At 42.6% G+C, this 19642-nt stretch overlaps 1 protein-coding gene across 7 annotated transcripts in view; it reads left to right on the top strand.

The window, feature by feature from the left end:
* The window catches only part of LOC129864126 (regulator of G-protein signaling 3-like), a 271563-nt gene that overhangs the window by 185412 nt on the left and 66509 nt on the right, over nt 1-19642 (top strand). For all 7 annotated transcript variants that reach the window (XM_055936752.1, XM_055936755.1, XM_055936756.1 and 4 more), the window contains one exon: nt 16853-17755. In XM_055936752.1, coding sequence (XP_055792727.1) covers nt 16853-17755 — 903 coding nt within the window. The remainder of the gene's footprint in view (nt 1-16852; nt 17756-19642) is intronic.

Below are 19642 nucleotides of genomic sequence, written 5' to 3'. Positions count from 1 at the left end.
AATCAGGATTTAACTTGGTTTGGCCTTCTCTCTACTGTCATCGGAGTCCGTAAATCATAGAACTCATTACGTCATCTGCATCATCTCATCGCTGCAAGAGGATCGTCATGAGCTCACAGCTCTGACTGTGCAAATCCAGCCACAGTTCTCCTTGACAGAAAGATCATGGAGAAAGAGAGAGAACAGAGAGATGGGAGAGGGAAAAACAAGGAACACACTAAGGAGAAATTGTATTTTTGCCTTTTTAAAGCAGACCTGAACTCGAAAACCAACATCTGTCATTGAAAACAGCATATGTAACATCGATATTAGCCAGAAACATTTATTCCAGGACCAAAATTGACAAAAAATGCAAGTAAGTTCATTTTCGTCATTTATCTGATTACCGACAAACAGAGGTCGGTGAAATTTCTGTACAAGAGATCATCATGACTTATCTCCCAAGGGCTCCCAAATGGCGCAACGGTCTAAGGCACTAAATCTCAGTGCTAGAAGAGTCACTACAGACACCCTGGTCGAATCCAGGCTGTATCACAACCGGCCGTGATTGGGAGTCCCATAGGGCGGCGCACAATTGGCTCAGCGTTGTCCGGGTTTGGCCGTCATTGTAAATAAGAATTTGTTGCCTAGTTAAATAAAGGTTAAATAAATAAATCTGATGGTTGGGTTTTGATTTCGACAATGCCCACTTACCCACTAACATGGGATGAACAGCTGTGGTGATTGAGGTCTAACCAATCATATAGCAGAACACACAGACAGTGAGACATACCTGCCCAGCTGTTTAGCGGATCGGACTTTGTTTACGTAAGACAACACCATTTTTTTTACTTTAGAAAAACTGCACCTTAGCTAGATGTAAAATTGATAGACTAAAACCTCCTCTGCAAAAACATTAAAATTCATTACAGATGTCTTGATCTTAGATTCATTCGGACTATTTTGAGGAAGTCCTTTGGTGCCTCATGGAGGACAAATATCAGTAACTGCCACATTGAACCACAACGCCAAGAATGAAATCTTGTTTTCTTTAATGAGCGACAAAAAAACACTTTCAGAATTGGTGCGTTCAGTTGCTCTTTATGATCTCACTGTCTAGAGTGAGTGTGTGCACACCGTGCGCATGAGCAACCAATGACCACACACCCTCTGTCAACAGTTTAGCAGTGTATCGACCTATAGAGGACAGGAATAGCAAGTGGTACGTATGTCAGTCACGAGGAACGTCTGTCAACATGTTTGTTGTGTGTTTCGATGAGGAGAGGGTGAGGGCCAGTTTACAAGTTTATGTACTGAGAGAGAGGGAAGGGGGGTTGGGGTTGATAGAGGCTGTGCCCAAAATTCTTCTTGCCTTCTGTTTTGGAAAAGTATACGCTGTGTACTAACCAGTCTACATACTCTTTAGAACACGGGTTAGTGAAAACATATGCAGTATTCAACACATAAATATACTAGGCTCATCCATACTGCAAATGAGGTTGTTCCTTAACATTCATTCATTTTGGTACAGCATTATCTGTCACCTTATCTGATTATCAGCTGTTGCCAAACAATTGGGTCTGAAAAGACTATTCACTTCCTAAATGTTGTGCAGCAAATTCATACTAGATGAAAAGTTGAAACGAGTATGACATCACGGCATTTAAAGCATATTACATTTTCCAAATGTTCACACACTGTAACACTTTCTATTTTCTCATACCCCTTAAGCATACTATGTAGGACGCAAGTATGGGGAATCTGACACGGCCATAGAGATGGAGAAATACAGTACACTTGTAAAGTCGAATATTGTAACTTCACACACACAATCCATTCGTAACAAATTTAACGATGGATATAGATATAGAAACATATATGTGGACACAAAATAAGAGAGGAAGAAGCACAAAGCGAGAGAGAGGGCAGAGAAAAAGACAAAACACACATCCAGATAGGGTGTTAATGAAATTGGGTCTGTCGTGAGGGGCATTATTACCTCTGCAGCGTTATCCATCAACCTTAACTCCACCTCTCCCCCAAGTCTCCTCCCTTCATCTCCCTCTGTCTCCCCCTGTCCACCTTCTCTCTCTCTCCCCCTCTTCTTCATTCTGGCTGGTGTCATTGTGTAATGTGGCTGTGGAGGGGAATATCATTGGCCTTTACTTACGAACGCACACTGCGGCTAAAGGAGGCTATCTAGGCAGCGTTGTTGGGTGGAGGTGATTTGTCAGTGTGTCCTTTACAGTTGTAGACACGCATGCACACACATGCACACACATACAAACACAAACCTGCCAAACGCAGGTTTGTGGAGCAGGTTGAGAGCTTCAAGTTCCTTGGTGTCCTCATCACCAACAAACTCATCACCAACAAACACACCAAGACAGTCGTGAAGAGGGCACGACAAAGCCTATTCCCCCTCAGGAAACTAAAAAGATTTGGCATGGGTTCTCAGATCCTCAAAAGGTTCTACAGCTGCATCATCGAGAGCATCCTGGCTGGTTGCATCACTGCCTGGTACGGCAACTGCTCGGCCTCCGACCACAAGGCACTACAGAGGGTGGTGCGTACGGCCCAATACATCACTGAGGCTAAGCTGCCTGCCATCCAGGACCTCTACACCAGGCAGTGTCAGAGGAAGGCCCTAAAAATTGTCATAGACCCCAGCCACCCCAGTGAACCCCACCCCCATAGACTGTTCTCTCTACTACCGCATGGCAAGCGATACCGGAACGCCAAGTCTAGGACCAAAAGGCTTCTCAACAGCTTTTACCCCCAAGCCATAAGACTCCTGAACAAGTAATCAAATGGCTAGCCAGACTATTTGCATTGTCCCGCCCCCCCAACCCCTCTTTTACGCTGCTGCTACTCTCTGTTTATCATATATGCATAGTCACTTTAAAACTTCTTCGGGTTAGGCCACTTTTTTTCTCAATTTCTGCCTGAATGACATGCCCAAAGTAAACTGCCTGTTGCTCAGGCCCTGAGGCCAGGATATGCATATACTTGGTACCATTGGAAAGAAAACACTTTGACGTTTGTAGAAATTTTAAAATAATATTGGAGAATATAACACAATAGATATGGTAGGAGAAAATCCAAAGAAAAACCAACCAAACATTTTTATTTTTTGAGAGACCATGCTCTTACAATGGAAAGTAATTCAGGGGCATACTGAATTCTAGCCCCCATGATGCAATTCCTATGGCTTCTACAGGGTGTCAGCAGTCTATGTTCAAGGTTTCAGGCGTGTAACTTCCAAAACGCATAAGAAATGTCAGTTTTTGTACATACTACCTCATTTAGCCCGACTAACCGGTGCCACCGCACACTGGCTACCTGGACTATCTGCATTGTGTCCTGCCACCCCTCCACCCGCCAACCCCTCTTTTACACTACTGCTACTCTCTGTTTATCATATATGCATAGTCACTTTAACCATACCTACATGTACATACTACCTCAATTAGCCAGACTAACCAGTGCCTGTATATAGCCTCGCTATTGTTATTTTTCACTGTCTTTTTACTGTTGTATTTATTTATTTCCTTATCTATTGTTCACCTAATACCTATTTTTTACTTAAAAATCGCACTGTTGGTTAGGGCCTGTAAGTAAGCATTTCACTGTAAGGTCTACACCTGTTGTATTCGGCGCATGTGACAAATTAACTTTGATTTGATTTTCTGCAGTGGTCACATCGACTTTGCAGGGGATGTCACACAGCTAGCCAGCTAGCCCCGTAATCAAGTCACTGACATTTTCCCTCTGACCTTCTGCTGGGATTGATAATGTCTTTGAACATGACTCTTGACCCCCAGAGATGGGCTGTCATATCAAGTGGCCATTGTAAAAGATGACTCTGTAAGGCATCATAGTACGGGGACACAGAGCGTTGACGTGATATTTTTTAATTACTCAATTTTTCATGACCTCATCCAGGAAGGAGACAAGGCGGAGGTTGGTGTGAAAAATAGGCCTCTTGTTGTGCTGAAATATTAATGAAAATAGACTTGCTTTTAATAAATCTTATTCCCGATGCCCCCAGGTCCCCTAAAGTGAATAATATTGTGTCGCTCCATGCACCGCTGTGTTGTCCTGTAATATTGCTGTAATATTTCCTCCCATGTCACATAATGGTGTTGTATATGCTGTTCTATACCTTCACTTTCTTTTAGCAAAGGGCAAGACACCCCCAGGGAAAAGGAAATCTAATCAACTGTATACTCTGCTCCTAGATCTTAACAATAATATAACTGCAGGAGTAATATGTATTTTTGAGTAATAACTGAGGTACAAGACAGAGTCCAACACATTTAGAGATAGGAGGAGAGTTATGCATCTCCTTCTATATGCTAGAGAACTTTCATTCTGTTCATAGCTCAATGAATATGATATGTTTTATGGGAACACTTTCCTGTTTTGTCATCCTGTTGTTCTTTGCGCTACAGCTCTTTTTCGGCCCCTCCTTCATTCTGACCATACCTCTTCTCCATTGTTTTGATCTTTTGTTTGATCACAAAGGAGGGCCTTGACAGGTAAACAGTCATTGCTGCCTCGTCCCTCTCTCCTTGGAGCGAGGGATAGGCGGAGGAGGGTGGCCATGCATGTCATTGTGGCCAGTCAGTAATGATAATCTATTGCCTAGCCCTTTCTCAACTAATATTGAAGTGCAACAAGATCTCACGGTTTGACTTGAGTATTCAACGGTTGAGAAAGAGGGAGAACAGGGACCTGGACGAACGCCTTAGCTCTCCAGTGACCTGGTTGGATAGTAAGCAATCGTGCTCATCCACAAATATATTCTCACAATGTGGTGTCCTAAAATTGTCATAGGAAAACGTCATCCTGTCATCCTTTTTGCAAAATCGTATGGTTCTACCAATTGAAGATTATGTCAATTGGCCATGCTCCCAGCAGGCTTTGAGGTGCCAATGGGAAAATATGTCAACCTCTTGATGCGTATGTGAATACATCACATTCAATGGGAAAAGATGAGTGTCAACCAATTGATGCTTATGTCAATACATTGCATTCAATGGGAAAAGATGGGTGTCACAGGGTTGAATGCCAATACATTTCCAGTCAATGGGAAAATATTTCAACCAATTGATGCTTATGTCAAAACATTCCAGTCAAAAAGTTGAAAGGATGAGACACACACAGACAGACCTATCTCTCATCCCTCCTCTCCTCTGTTTCATGCTTCTCTCCCTCCTTCCCTCCCTCAGTCTCTTTCTCTCTACCTCTTTATACCCCCTCATCTTTCTCCCTCCCCCTTCTTTCTCCCCTATACCCTCTCTCTGTCTCCCTCCCTCCCTCTTCTCTATCTCTTTCTCCCTCCTATCTCCCTCCTCTCTCTCTCTTTATCTCTCTCTTTCCCCCTCCCTCGTTTACCCTCTCTCTCCTCCACATCCTCTCATCTCTCTCTTCTTCACTCTCCTCTCTCTCACCTCTGTCTGTCGACTTTCTCTCTCCCCCTCCCTCCTTTACCCTCTCCTTTTCTCTCTCCCCCTCACTCACTCTCCCCCTTCTCTCTCCCTCCTCCCTCTCCATTCTCTCTCCCTCCTTCTTTTCGTCCCTCCCCTCTTCTCATCTCTCTCCCCCTCCTTTCTCCCAGCTCCACAGACAGTATATTGACACGTAAATAACAATGCAGTGAGTTTTTACGTTAAGAATTGACCGATCTAGAGATGATGGAAGACAGCGTTTTTTGTGTAACTGCAGAGAGAGGGTCTCATCTTTCCATAAAGGGGTCATATTAGTGTGTAGCCCAAACAGTTTGGACGCTACAGACATAAGTTGGCACATTGGTGATACTGACTTCAGATGAGTCCCGTATAGCTTATGGGGTCGTAGAGCAAAACGCAGAACATCACGTTCGAGAGAGTCACATTCTTCCATAGAGGGGTCATAATAACAGACGTTTTTGTGAGAAGACTGATTTTCTGGATGTTTCCCAGTCTGAATCCACCGCTGAGGCGCTGTCACCTTCCACCACAGATGAGAAAGGCTGACATCGGTGGATCCGGTGGATTGAGATGCAGCCCATACAAAAAACAGATATCTCTAGATTTCGGAGTTTCATAGGATTTTTTACAATTATACTTAATAGATTTCTGTGGGGGACATCGACTCGAGAAGTTTTTAACTTACAAATCTGATGCAGAGCTGTGTGTGTGCATGTGTATGTGTGGTATGGAGATGAATCGCCTCTTAATGATCTCTCAGACGGCCACTAATATGCTCTCTAATTCATGCGTGTTAACCACCTGCCAGCCCCATTCAGAGAGACGTGAGGACATGAGTTGATTAACTAGACAGAACCCTCAGAGAAAGGTGACTTATGAGGACATTGGGTTTATTGACATAATAGCAACCCCAATTCTCAGAGATGTAACATACGAGGACATAGGTGTATTGACATAAGAGGACATACTGTTCCATATCAGTCTCCTCCTCTATGTCTGGTTTGCGAGGTCCTTCAGGCTCAGTTACAGTTAGACCTCCACAGAAGTGAGGCTCCTCTGTGACAGAGTCAAGTGAGTTGAAGTTTATTCCCAACATAAAACCAGGTCTTCAAATACTTTGAAAGTGCATCATCCTTTCTTTGAATGCCATCACTCATTGAATCTAACATGACTGATTGGTTGGAAGCTGATCAATGGAACACGTTTTTTCACGTTAGATCAGTGACACTAAAGAATAGGACGGGTGGACTGTATCTTAAGCGAGGTTGAGGAGGGATGTTGCCACTATGGTGCACCTGTAAGAAAGCAGGAATGTTGTCCTTAAAACCTCTCTGGACCACCCATCCCGGATCCGGGATAACTGTCCTCAGAAACGCTGACTAGCATAGCCTAGTCTAGCGCCACAGGGATATAATATAATATAATTTCATGAAATCACAAGTCCAATTTAGCAAATGAAAGATAAACATCTTGTGAATCCAGCCAACATGTCCGATTTTTAAAATGTTTTACACACAAAAACACAACATATATTTATGTTAGCTCACCACAATATCCAAAAACACACCGCCATTTTTTCACAGAAAAGATAGCTTTCACAAAACCCACAAATAGAGATAAAATTAATCACAAACCTTTGAACAACTTCATCAGATGACAGTCATATGACATCATGTTATACAATACATTTATGTTTTGTTCGATTATGTGCATATTTATAGCCACAAATCGTGTTTATACATTGGCGCCATGTTCAGAAATGGCTCCAAAATAGCGAAAGTAATTACAGATAGCCACGTGAAATACAGAAATACTCATCTTTCATCAAAGTTTATGATACATGTTTAACATATAATTAAAGATACACTGGTTCTTAACCTGTCTAGGATCAGCGTGGCGCTAGCGGCACCCCCCCCCCCCCCCCCCACTGAAAAACCAGTGCCGCGAAATTCAAAAAAAATATTTTTTTAAAATATTTAACTTTCACACATTAAAGTCCAATACAGCTAATGAAAGACACAGATCTTGTGAATCCAGTCAACTTGTCCGATTTTTAAAATGTTTTACAGGGAAGACACAATATGTAAAGATGTACATCTATTACCTAAAAACACATTAGCATAATCCACCATCTTTTATTTGTCCACCAACACCAGTAGCCATCACCAATTCGACTAAACTAAGATATGTATAGCCCCTAACCAACAAAAAAACTCATCAGATGACAGTCTGATAACATATTTATGGTATGGGATAGGTTTTGTTAGAAAAAAGTGCATATTTCAGGTAGATGGCATAGGTTACAATTGCACCCACCGTCACAAATGGAATAGAAAAACTACTTAGAGCAACGTGTTTACCTACTTACTAATCATCAAACATTTCGTAAAAATACACAGCATACACGAATCGAAAGACACAGATCCTGTGAATACAGACAATATTTCAGATTTTCTAAGTGTCTTACAGCGAAAACACAATAAATCGTTATATTAGCTTAGCACATAGCAATTAGCAGCCCAGCATTGATTCTAGCCAAAGTGAGCGATAAAAGTCAACATCGCCAAAAGATATTAATTTTTTCACTAACCTTCTCAGAATTCTTCCGATGACACTCCTGTAACATCACATTACAACATGCATATACAGTTTGATCGAAAATGTTTATATTTAGCCACCAAAATCATGGTTAGACAATGTGAAATGTAGACAAGCTGGTAAAGAAAAAGTCCTTGCGCCACTTAGACAGTGATCTACTCTTATACATAAATACTCATAAACGTGACTAAAAAATATAGGGTGGACAGGGATTGATAGACAATTTAATTCTTAATACAATTGCGTTATTACATTTTTTAATTTATCCTTACTTTTCAATACAGTTTGCGCCAAGCGAAGCTACGTCAAAAAACATGGCGTCCTAAGCCACTAAAATGTTTCGACAGAAACACGATTTATCATAATAAAAATGTCCTACCTTGAGCTGTTCTTCCATCAGTATCTTGGGCAAAGGATCCTTTCTTGGGAGGAATCGTCTTTTGGTGGAAAGCTGTCCTCTTGCCATGTGAAAATGCCAACTGCGTTCGGGATGAACTGAAAGCGTGCCCACCTATTCACAGCGTTAAAGAAATAAATGTCCCAAAATCGCACTAAACGGATATAAATTGCTATAAAACGCTTTAAATTAACTACCTTATGATGTTTTTAACTCCTATAACGAGTGAAAAGATGACCGGAGAAATATAACAGGCTAAACTAACGCTTGGAACAGGAGCGGGTCGGTGTCCAGCACGCGCGTTACGCAGCAAGGAAAGGCTTGCTAGCTACAGGGTTTTTTGATTTATAGGGCCTGTGAACGCGCAATCGACCCCATTGGAATCGTCATCACGTAAAGGCATCCAGGGGAAGACGTAAGAAGTGTCCGTACAGTCATAGCACTATCAGTGCCGTTTTAACTGACTTCAGAACAGTGGCCAACATTTCTGAAATCTGAATCCATGTCAGGGAAATTGCTGTAGAATGGGCTCTGTTCCACTTAGAGACAAAATTTCAACTCCTATAGAAACTATAGACTGTTTTCTATCCAATAATAATAATAATATGCATATTGTACGATCAAGGATTTTGTGGAAAGCCGTTTCAAAAATTAGCCAAATTAGCATAAATAGTCTAAACAGCGCCCCCATCCCCAACAGGTTAATGCAAACGCTGTGTTAGATTTAAAAAATAACTTTAGTAAAAAGCACAGCATGCAATAATCTGAGACAGCGCTCAGCCATTCTCCGCCATGTTGGAGTCAACAGAAATTCGAAATGACATCATAAATATTCCCTTACCTTTGATCTTTCATCAGAATGCAGTGCCAGGAATCCTAGTTCCACAATAAATCATTTTTCTGTTTTATAATGTCCATTACTTCTGTCGAATTAGCAACTTTGGCTAGCATGTGTTGTTCACGTGTCCATAGAACTTTACGCTAATGAACGAAAACTTCAAAAAGTGATATTACAAATCGAATAAACTGGTCAAGCTCAGTTTAGAATCAATCTTCAGGATGTTTTTCTCATATATATATCCAATAACGTCCCAGACGGAGCATTTCTTTATGTCTATCTAACGCATTGCAGACAAGGACATCACATGCGTAGTGTGCGTGGCCAAGAACTGGCAATATGCCTGACCTGTCACTCCAAAGGCTCTCATTCGGTCCCACATCAGGCTAGACGCTTCATTCCACGTTCTACTGCCTGTTGACATCTAGTGGAAGGCGTATGAAGTGCATACAGATCCATAAATATAAGGCAATTGAATAGGCGATGCCTTTCACAGCGACCCATTTCAGAATTTTCACTTCCTGTTTGGAAGTTTGCCTGCCATATGAGTTCTGTTTTACTCACAGATATAATTCAAACAGTTTTAGAAATGTCAGAGTGTTTTCTATCCAATAGTAATAATAATATGCATACCATATGATCTAGGACAGAGTACGAGGCTGTTTAATTTGGGCACCAATTCATCCAAAAGTGAAAATGTCGCCCCCTAGTTATAAGAAGTGTTAAGCCTTTTTGCCACAACTTTGGAAGTATGCTTGTTGTCATTGTCCATTTGGAAGACCCATTTGCGACCAAGCTTTAACTTCCTGACTGATGTCTTGAGATGTTGGTTCAATATATCCAATATAGTTTTCCTACCTCATGATGCCATCTATTTTGTGAAGTGCACAAGTCCCTCCTGCAGCAAAGCACCCCCAAAACATGATGCTACCACCCCTGTGCATCACGGTTGGAATGGTGTTATTCGGCTTGCAAGCGTACCCCCTTTTTCCTCCAAACTTAACGACGATCATTATGGCCAAACAGTTCTATTTTTGTTTCATCAGACCAGAGGACATTTCTCCAAAAAGTACGATCCTTGTCCCCATGTGCAGCTGCAAACCGTAGTCTGGATTTTTATGGTGGTTTTGGAGCAGCGGCTTCTTCCTTGCTGAGTGGCCTTTCAGGGTATTTCGATATAGGACTCGTTTTACTGTGGATATAGATACTTTTGTACTTTTGTTTCCTCCAGCATCTTCACAAGGTCCTTTGCTGTGTTTCTGGAATTGATTTGCACTTTTCGCATCAAAGTACGTTCATCTCTAGGAGACAGAACGCGTCTCCTTCCTGAGCGGTATGACGGCTGCGTGGTCCCATGGTGTTTATACATGCGTACTATTGTTTGTAAAGATGAACGTGGTAACTTCAGGCGTTTGGAAATTGCTCCCAAGGATGAACCAGACTTGTGGAGGTCTACAATTCTTTTTCTGAGGTCTTGGCTGATATCTTTTGATTTTCCCATGATGTCAGGCAAAGAGGCACTGAGTTTGAAGGTAGGCCTTGAACTACATCCACAGGTACACCTCCAATTGACTCAAATGATGTCAATTAGCCTATCAGAAGCTTCTAAAGCCATGACATCATTTTCTGTAATTTTCCAAGCTGTTTAAATGCATGGTCAACTTAGTGTATGTAAACTTCTGACCCACTGGAATTGTGATACAGTGAATTATAAGTGAAATAATCTGTCTGTAAATAATTGTTGGAAAAATGACTTATGTCATGCACAAAGTAGATGTCCTAACCGACTTGCCTAAACTATAGTTTGTTAACCTCTACTGCCTCAGAAACCCGGATCCGGGAGCACCCCCCACCCCCCACACACTGTTTAGCATAGCTAGCATAGCTTCACAAGTAGATAGTAGCATCTAAATATCATTAAATCACAAGTCCAAGACACCAGATGAAACATACAGATCTTGTGAATAAAGCCACCATTTCAGATTTTTAAAATGTTTTACAGGGAAGACACAATATGTAAAGATGTAAATCTATTAGCTAAAAACACATTAGCATAATCCACCATCTTTTATTTGTCCACCAACACCAGTAGCTATCACCAATTCGGCTAAACTAAGATATTTATAGCCCCTAACCAAGAAAAAAACTCATCAGATGACAGTCTGATAACATATTTATGGTATGGGATAGGTTTTGTTAGAAAAATGTGCATATTTCAGGTAGCTGCCATAGGTTACAATTGCACCCACCGTCACAAATGGACTAGAATAATTACAATGAGCAACGTGTTTACCTAACTACTAATCATCAAACATTTCGTAAAAATACACAGCATACACTAATCGAAAGACACAGATCCTGTGAATACAGACAATATTTCAGATTTTCTAAGTGTCTTACAGCGAAAACACAATAAATCGTTATATTAGCATAGCACATAGCACATAGCAGCCCAGCATTGATTCTAGCCAAAGTGAGCGATAAAAGTCAACATCGCCAAAAGATATTAATTTTTTCACTAACCTTCTCAGAATTCTTCCGATGACACTCCTGTAACATCATTTTACAATATACATATACAGTTTGTTCGAAAAGGTGCATATTTAGCCATACAAAACCGTGGTTACACAATGAAAATAGTAGCAAAACAAGCCTGAAAATGTCGGTCGCCATCTTTCAGAGTGATCTAGTTTAATTAATAGCTAATCATATACTTGACTAAAAAATACAGGGTTTACAGGAATCGAAAGACAAATTAGTTCTTAATGCAACCGCTGATTTACATTTTTAAAATTATCCTTACTTTTCAATACAGGGTTCGCCAAGTGAAGCTATACCAAACAAAATGGCGAAATATGCGTTTAAAATATTTCGACAGAAACACGATTTATCATATTAAATATTGCTTACTTTGAGCTGTTCTTCCATCAGATTCTTGGGCAATGTATCCTTTCTATGTTATAAACGTCTTTTGGTCGATAGATGTCCTCTGTCCTTCGAAATGTCCACCACCAACGACCGACACCCCAAAACGTGTCCAAAGTTTCAGAGTGCACAACAAATAAATTCCTCAAAATCGCACTAAACGGATATAAATTGCTATAAAACGGTTCAAATTAACTACATTATGATGTTTTTAACACCTAAAACGAGTAAAAACATGACCGGAGAAATATTGCTGGTTAGAAAACGATTTGGAACGAGGCAGGTCCGATGCCCTTCACGCTTCAGGCGCACGACGAGAAAGGGCGGTCTCTATACATTTTGGTCTTTTATACTGGCTGTGAATATCCCATCGATTCCATTGAAAGCGTGATGACGTACAGACACCCAGAGGAAGACGTAGGCAGTGTCGGTTTCTTCATAGCATTCACTGTCGCCTTAAAAACAGACCCCAGATCAGAGGTAAAAAAATTTGAAATCTGAACCCTGTCATGAAAAGTGCTGTAGAAATTGTTCTGTACCACTCAGAGACAAAATTTCAACTTCTATAGAAACTAGAAGGTGTTTTCTATCCAATAATAACAATAATATGCATATTGTACGATCAAGAATTTAGCACGAGGCAGTTTAATTTGGAGACACAAATATGCTAATGCGGAACAGCACCCCCTATAGTTCCAAGAAGTTAACAAGAAATTTGTGGAGCGGATAAAAAGCGAGTTTTAATGACTCCAACCTAAGTGTATGTAATCTTTCGACTTCAACTGTAACTCTTCAGATATTTTAATATCTGATCAATTAGTCTTCTATTAATAAATTATTCTTTACCTCACGTCAGTCTCATCTGAACGTCGTAAATTGTTGGTTATCTGCACGAACTCAGCCTTTACTATAGATCATCCATACACCAATTGGCTTAATCATTTATTTACTATCTAACTAAATAATCACAGAAATGCATAACCAAACAAACAGTAGATATTGGTTACTAACAATGATAGGAAAGATTCTCTAGTGGGCTAAACCGATATGACAGCTTGGTGGACAAAGGGAAGGGGGTGTGGACTGAGAAAGAGCGGGAAAGACAAAATGGATTCATTACACAGTCTATAATTATATACATTGAAATGCTAATCCTTCACACATGAACGGCCACTCATTCGAGAATAATTGCATGTACATATTTACGATGTACGTCATTGTTGCCTTCTCTGTTGGAATACAGTCCGTCTGCTGGAGAGTTCGTCCGAGTCTCTCTCTCTCTTTGTTTCCCTCAAGATCAAAGTCTTTCATGGTTAGAATGGATAATTCAGAGTACCAATCAGAAATGTTCTCATAGAATAGATGTTTCGGCGGTTGTCGGTATTCACATCCCAGGTTTACATAATGTCTAGCTGCAGACTAGTAATTAGCATCTAAGATTTGCTCTTATTCTGTAGGGATCGATAGTCTCAGAGTTGAACCATTTCTAGCCGTGTAGCCAATGCTCCACATGATATGGTTTTCTAGTCTTGGTACTCAAACCTGTGTCACCTTAGCTTACACCGAGGTGTGCTTGGTCTTAACTATTCGCAATCACAGCTCACGCTGTGGGTTTGCTTAGTCTGGAGAGGATTTTCTTCGGAGGGGCTTATATTCGTAACAGTAGAAGAGGGTGGTTCCATGATGCCAGATCATGTCTGTGCTCACGGGGGCGGGCCAATGACTTAGTTAAACTTCAAAGGGAAAGAACTTCTCTCACATTAAAGGTTTAACATCACATTACATAATTTCACAAATAGTTTCATCTTTACTCATTCATTTTATACTAGAGTTAGATGCAAACCCCATAATTGAGAAATATACACATTCAGATATATAGTTATGTGTGTTTCCTGTCCTCTCTGAGGTCACCAAATGAAACACACTTGTCATACCCGTCCCTTAAGTGTTCATGGACCATTCCCACCTTCTCACAAGTGGACATATTGTTTCATTTTCCCATTTTGGGGATTTGGGAGTTCACCATGTGAAATCCTTGTTTCACTCTGTGGTCTCTCTCTCTGCATGAAAAGGGGGAGAGAGTCTCTGCCAGGAATTTACGACCTGAGATAACAGAACCTGGGTGTTGGAGAAAGTGAGAGAGGGGGAGGCACGATCTACACCCAGAAAGGGCCACGTCATGACAGTTCAGTGCTTCTTCTTACTTCCTAGGGATAAGGATGAGAGAGAAAAAAATAGAGGGGGGGGGTGACAGCAACAGACAGAGACACAGAGCGAGGGATTATTTGTAATTGAAGAAGGGTCTAATGGTTCTGTTTTGTTCTCTCAAACTGCCCTGGGCTTCTATGATAGAAGGAAGGAGCAGCCCCAGCTAAGTGTTTCTCAACACAATTATTTTGACTGTCCTTTATATTCCTGCTCTCCCTCTCCGCTCCTATTTTCTTCTGCTACTTTCTTATCTCTCTTTCTTGACCTACTCCTCCTATCTTCATCCACCCATCCCATCTCATGTTTCCATATAGCTCATGTGATGCTACACCGGGAGAGTAATGAGGGTGGTGCTAGTGGTCTGATAGCGTAATGCTAATCATTGATGACCTACCTGTGCTCCGCTCTTCTCCTCCCCTCTCTTCCACAGTCCTCTCCTCAGTAACACGGAGAGCTTTTAGCCCGTCAAGGGTCTCTTTCATCCTCCTCTCTCAATACTCTCAACCTCTGTCCCCTCTGCCTTCAGATCAGCCACGGGAGAGAAAGAGAGAGTAATCACTTCTTAGCCAACGGCCACAGAAGCACATGACAGTGCTGAACAAAGCTGAAATTAATTAGGTTGAGTTGTGTTTTTGTGATTGACTGTTTCGACTATTCTTTTTTCACTGGATATGTAGAGATTTTCTTGTGAATGACACTTGAAGGGAATTGTGTGTGTGTGTGTGTGTGTGTGTGTGTGTGTGTGTGTGTGTGTGTGTGTGTGTGTGTGGGTGTGGGTGTGGGTGTGGGTGTGGGTGTGGGTGTGGGTGTGTGTGTGTGTGTGTGGGTGTGTGTAGGTGTGTGTGGGTGTAGGTGTCCCAGTACGCTAGTAGATGGTTCTGTTATACTGGGCTCTGAAATGGAACATGTGTGTCTGACAGGACAGGTGGCTCCTTTGTGTCTTCTGCCATATCTCCACTGGAGAGGGAGGGAGAGAGTGTATGTGTGTAAAAGAGAGACAGAGAGAGATACTTAAAAAAAGAGAAAGTGTGTCTGTACATGCGTCTGCGTTTACGCATTTACCATGGTCTTACAGAAGTTCATAATCCAACCTTGTATCATTCTATCTATTTAAAATCTCAGCTTTACTTTTTCAACCAAATAATGCATACAAATGCAGTATTTGATGTTTAAAACATGACAGGGTCAGAGCAGGGACTATTAGGATTACTATCAGAAGAATTGTGGATTGTATTTTCCCTTGACATCCAATCTGATAATGCCCTCACTTTTCCTTGCCGTCTATTGGTCTTTCTCTCTCTCTCACCCCTCTGGTTCAGAGGAGGGAAGAGAGAGAGAGAGAGAGAGAGAGGATAGAGTGAAAGATTATGCACCAGAAAAAATAAGTCCTCGGTTTTCCGTCCTGTTTTTCTATAAGCTGCCCTATCTCTTATAGGTGTGTCTCTTATAGGTGTGTCTCTTATAAAAGTGCAATTCACTGTAAAAATAGCAGCCCCCGTCATCATCAGTCTGTAGCTGGTGAACTGTTCAATGAGGCCCTCTCTCAGCAAGGGAAGCCTACCATCACAGTGTGTTCCAGAGTGTCTTTCTTCTTCTTGTCTTTCTTCATTTCACGTGGCTCCTCTTTCGTGGCTAAAGTCAACAATTCTCCACATACACCCAGAATCACTGGCTTCACCTTTACCAGGACGTTGTTGATAGTTGGTATTGAGCCATTAGTTTCTTAGGCATGTAACACACTTCACAGGTCAATAGGATAGGAATGGATTGCTGTCAATAGGACAGGATTTAGATCAGGCCTGGTCTGGGTATAGGCTTGTTTCTCTATTGATCGGACAATACTGGATGTGTCTTAATAGCTTTTTAGTGATTGGGAGCATTTCAGCATGGCTCTGGTTGACTGTCGATGGGTTTCTTTGATTGTTTTATCTTCTCCTTATTTGACATGTTTAATTGATGCAATTCAAATGTTGATGCCTTGAATTGTCAGTAGTGAAGTGCATTGCACCAAAACTGAATTAGCAGAGGGTACACATTTTTGATTTAGCCCAGCACTAATAAATGTGATATGTTCTAATCTCTCTGTCTCTCTGTGTCTCTCTGTCTCTCTGTGTGTCTCTGTGTGTCTCTGTGTCTCTGTCTCTCTCTCTGTGTGTGTTCTCTACCTATGTGTGTGTCTTTGTGGTTGATACGGTTTGGAAGACAGGCCACTTTTGGATCCGGCTCCTGTTAGGTTTTGATTCACTGCTTTGGTTCACGGCTGGGCTGAGGTTTAAAAGTTGCAGGTGGGGCAAGAGGGAGGGAAGAAGGAAGGGAGGTAGCAGGACGGGACTGCATAGCATCATGGGTCTCCAGAGACTCATGCTCCTTTCTTTCTCTTTCTCCTTGATTCTCTCTCGCTCTCTCTCTCTCTTTCTCTTTCTCTGTCTCCAGATGCTTGAGCCCAAAGTGGACACCCCTCCATGTGAGCTGGGAGTAGGCCTACCCCTGCCACGGGGCTCCGAAGAGGACCTCCTTTACCCCTACCCTTCTAGCCCCTCAGTGCCCCTGACTCTGGGCAGCCCACAACCCTCTGAGCCCCTCACGCCCTTGGAGGAGGTCTATACCCCGCTGGGTGACGAAGAGGAGCACAAGGTGCCCCCCACCCCGCCCCCCTCCACCGAGGGAGAAGACTGCAAGAGCATGGAGGGCACCGAGCCCGAGATCTGGAGGGATAGAGAGGAGGAGGAGGAGGAGGAGGAGAGGAAGGGTGAGGAGGAAGGAGAAATAGAGGAGGGTGGGGAAAGAGAGATGGAGGAGCGAGGAGAGGCGATTCCCTCAGCGACGGATGACGAGGCCCCTTCAGACCCCCCCGACACCAACGCCCCCCCCTCCTCCTCTTCCTCCTCCTTCATCATTCCCGAACTCCGCCTAGACCGCTCCTTCAGCGCCGATGCTCTCTCCTCGCCCAACACCGACGAAGAGTACGACGAGGATGATGAAGACGATGAAGAAGAAGATGATGATGATGATGATGAAGAAGATGACAGCGATGATGCCTACCCAGAGCGCCGCGACAGTAAGCGCCGTAGTATGGTGGAGGGCTCTGCCTGCGAGAAGCATGGCGGCCGGCTGAGCGTCCAGAACTCACTGTGGCGCCGCACGCATAGCGAGGGCAGTCTGCTGCAGGATCCACGCTCTACCTGCTTCACCTCAGACAACACCATCAACTGCCTGGACGCGAGCCACGGGCACAAGGGAGGCTGGTCGCTGCCCTCGCCCAAGACCCTGAAGAAGGAGCTGACCAAGAACGGAGGCTCCATGCACCAGCTCTGCATGCTTTTCTCTGGCAGGAAGGTCAGTACAGAACCATGCTCACACACACATAAACACATACACCAACGCACGCACACACATGCACACACACACACACACATTCAAATGCATGCATAGGCACACACATGCAGACTCACACACACAAACACACAGATGCGCACACGTTTTAAAGTATTGGGTCGATATAACACTGATCACACAGGAAAAGTCAAGTATTCACTGTAAATAGTTTTATCATGAGTCTTTTTGTATGTTCTGTGATACCATGTATGGCTTAGTTTGTCATGCGATGGGTTTATAGGGAAGACTACCTGTTTCCATTTTAGAGATTGGGCGCTACCCAGTGGTGAAAATGAGAACTTCAACTTTAAAAAATCTCATTATAGTTAAGTTTGCAGTATTCAACTTTGTCCACTAGAGGGCAAGCAGTGTCTGGTTCTCTTATTCAATAAAAGCACAGGAGCATAACCTCATCACAACAATGATACACAAGCTGTATTATTCCATGTGACAGCCCTTGTGTTTTTTTGGTTTTACTATCCTTGTGGGGATCAGAAGTCCTCACAAGAATATTAAAACAAGGAAAATTCAGACGGTCCCCACAAGGGAAAAGGCTATTTTAGGCCTAGGGGTTAGGTTTATGGTTACAATTAGGGTTAGGGGTTACAATTAGGGTTAGGGGTTAGCGTTAGGGTTCGGATTAAAGCGCAGACATACCAGTACGATTGTCAAACATTTGCCTACCGACGGGCAGTACAGAGTGCTGGCAGTCAATATCTTATGATGTAGATTCCAGGTTGGCAAACCAGCTAATGTTTTTTATTTTTCTTTAGGGGGTGGATCAGCTTTAATATTGCAGATATTTTGTAGCTTCCATCAATGTAATTGTCTGCATAATTTCCAATCACCCGTATATTGTTGGGGTAAATATATATATTTATATACATACATACACATACCCACATATATATACAAACACACACACACACACACACACACACACACACACACACACACACACACACACACACACACACACACACACACACACATATATATATATGAGGTGAGGTTATATATATATATACAAATATACCTAACCCCTGGGCCTACATATATATATATATACAGTGGGGAGAACAAAGATTTTCTATTGGGTTCAGGTCTGGAGACTGGCTAGGCCACTCCAGGACCTTGAGATGCTTCTTACGGAGCCACTCCTTAGTTGCCCTGGCTGTGTGTTTCGGGTCGTTGTCATGCTGGAAAACCCAGCCACGACCCATCTTCAATGCTCTTACTGAGGGAAGGAGGTTGTTGGCCAAGATCTCGCGATACATGGCCCCATCCATCCTCCCCTCAATACAGTGCAGTCGTCCTGTCCCCTTTGCAGAAAAGCATCCCCAAAGAATGATCTTTCCACCTCCATGCTTCAAGGTTGGGATGGTGTTCTTGGGGTTGTACTCGTCGTTCTTCTTCCTCCAAACACGGCGAGTGGAGTTTAGACCAAAAAGCTCTATTTTTGTCTCATCAGACCACATGACCTTCTCACATTCCTCCTCTGGATCATCCAGATGGTCATTGGCAAACTTCAGACGGGCCTGGACATGCGCTGGCTTGAGCAGGGGGACCTTGCGTGCGCTGCAGGATTTTAATCCATGACGGCGTAGTGAGTTACTATGGTTTTCTTTGAGACTGTGGTCCCAGCTCTCTTCAGGTCATTGACCAGGTCCTGCCGTGTAGTTCTGGGCTGATCCCTCACCTTCCTCATGATCATTGATGCCCCACGAGGTGAGATATTGCATGGAGCCCCAGACCGAGGGTGATTGACCGTCATCTTGAACTTCTTCAATTTTATAATAATTGCACTAACAGTTGTTGCCTTCTCACCAAGCTGCTTGCCTATTGTCC

The sequence above is a fragment of the Salvelinus fontinalis genome, chromosome 10 (assembly GCF_029448725.1).
Source record: "Salvelinus fontinalis isolate EN_2023a chromosome 10, ASM2944872v1, whole genome shotgun sequence".
Taxonomy (NCBI): domain Eukaryota; kingdom Metazoa; phylum Chordata; class Actinopteri; order Salmoniformes; family Salmonidae; genus Salvelinus; species Salvelinus fontinalis.
The sequence above is the reverse complement of the archived record's forward strand: the minus strand, read 5'-3'. Positions and strand labels throughout refer to the sequence as shown.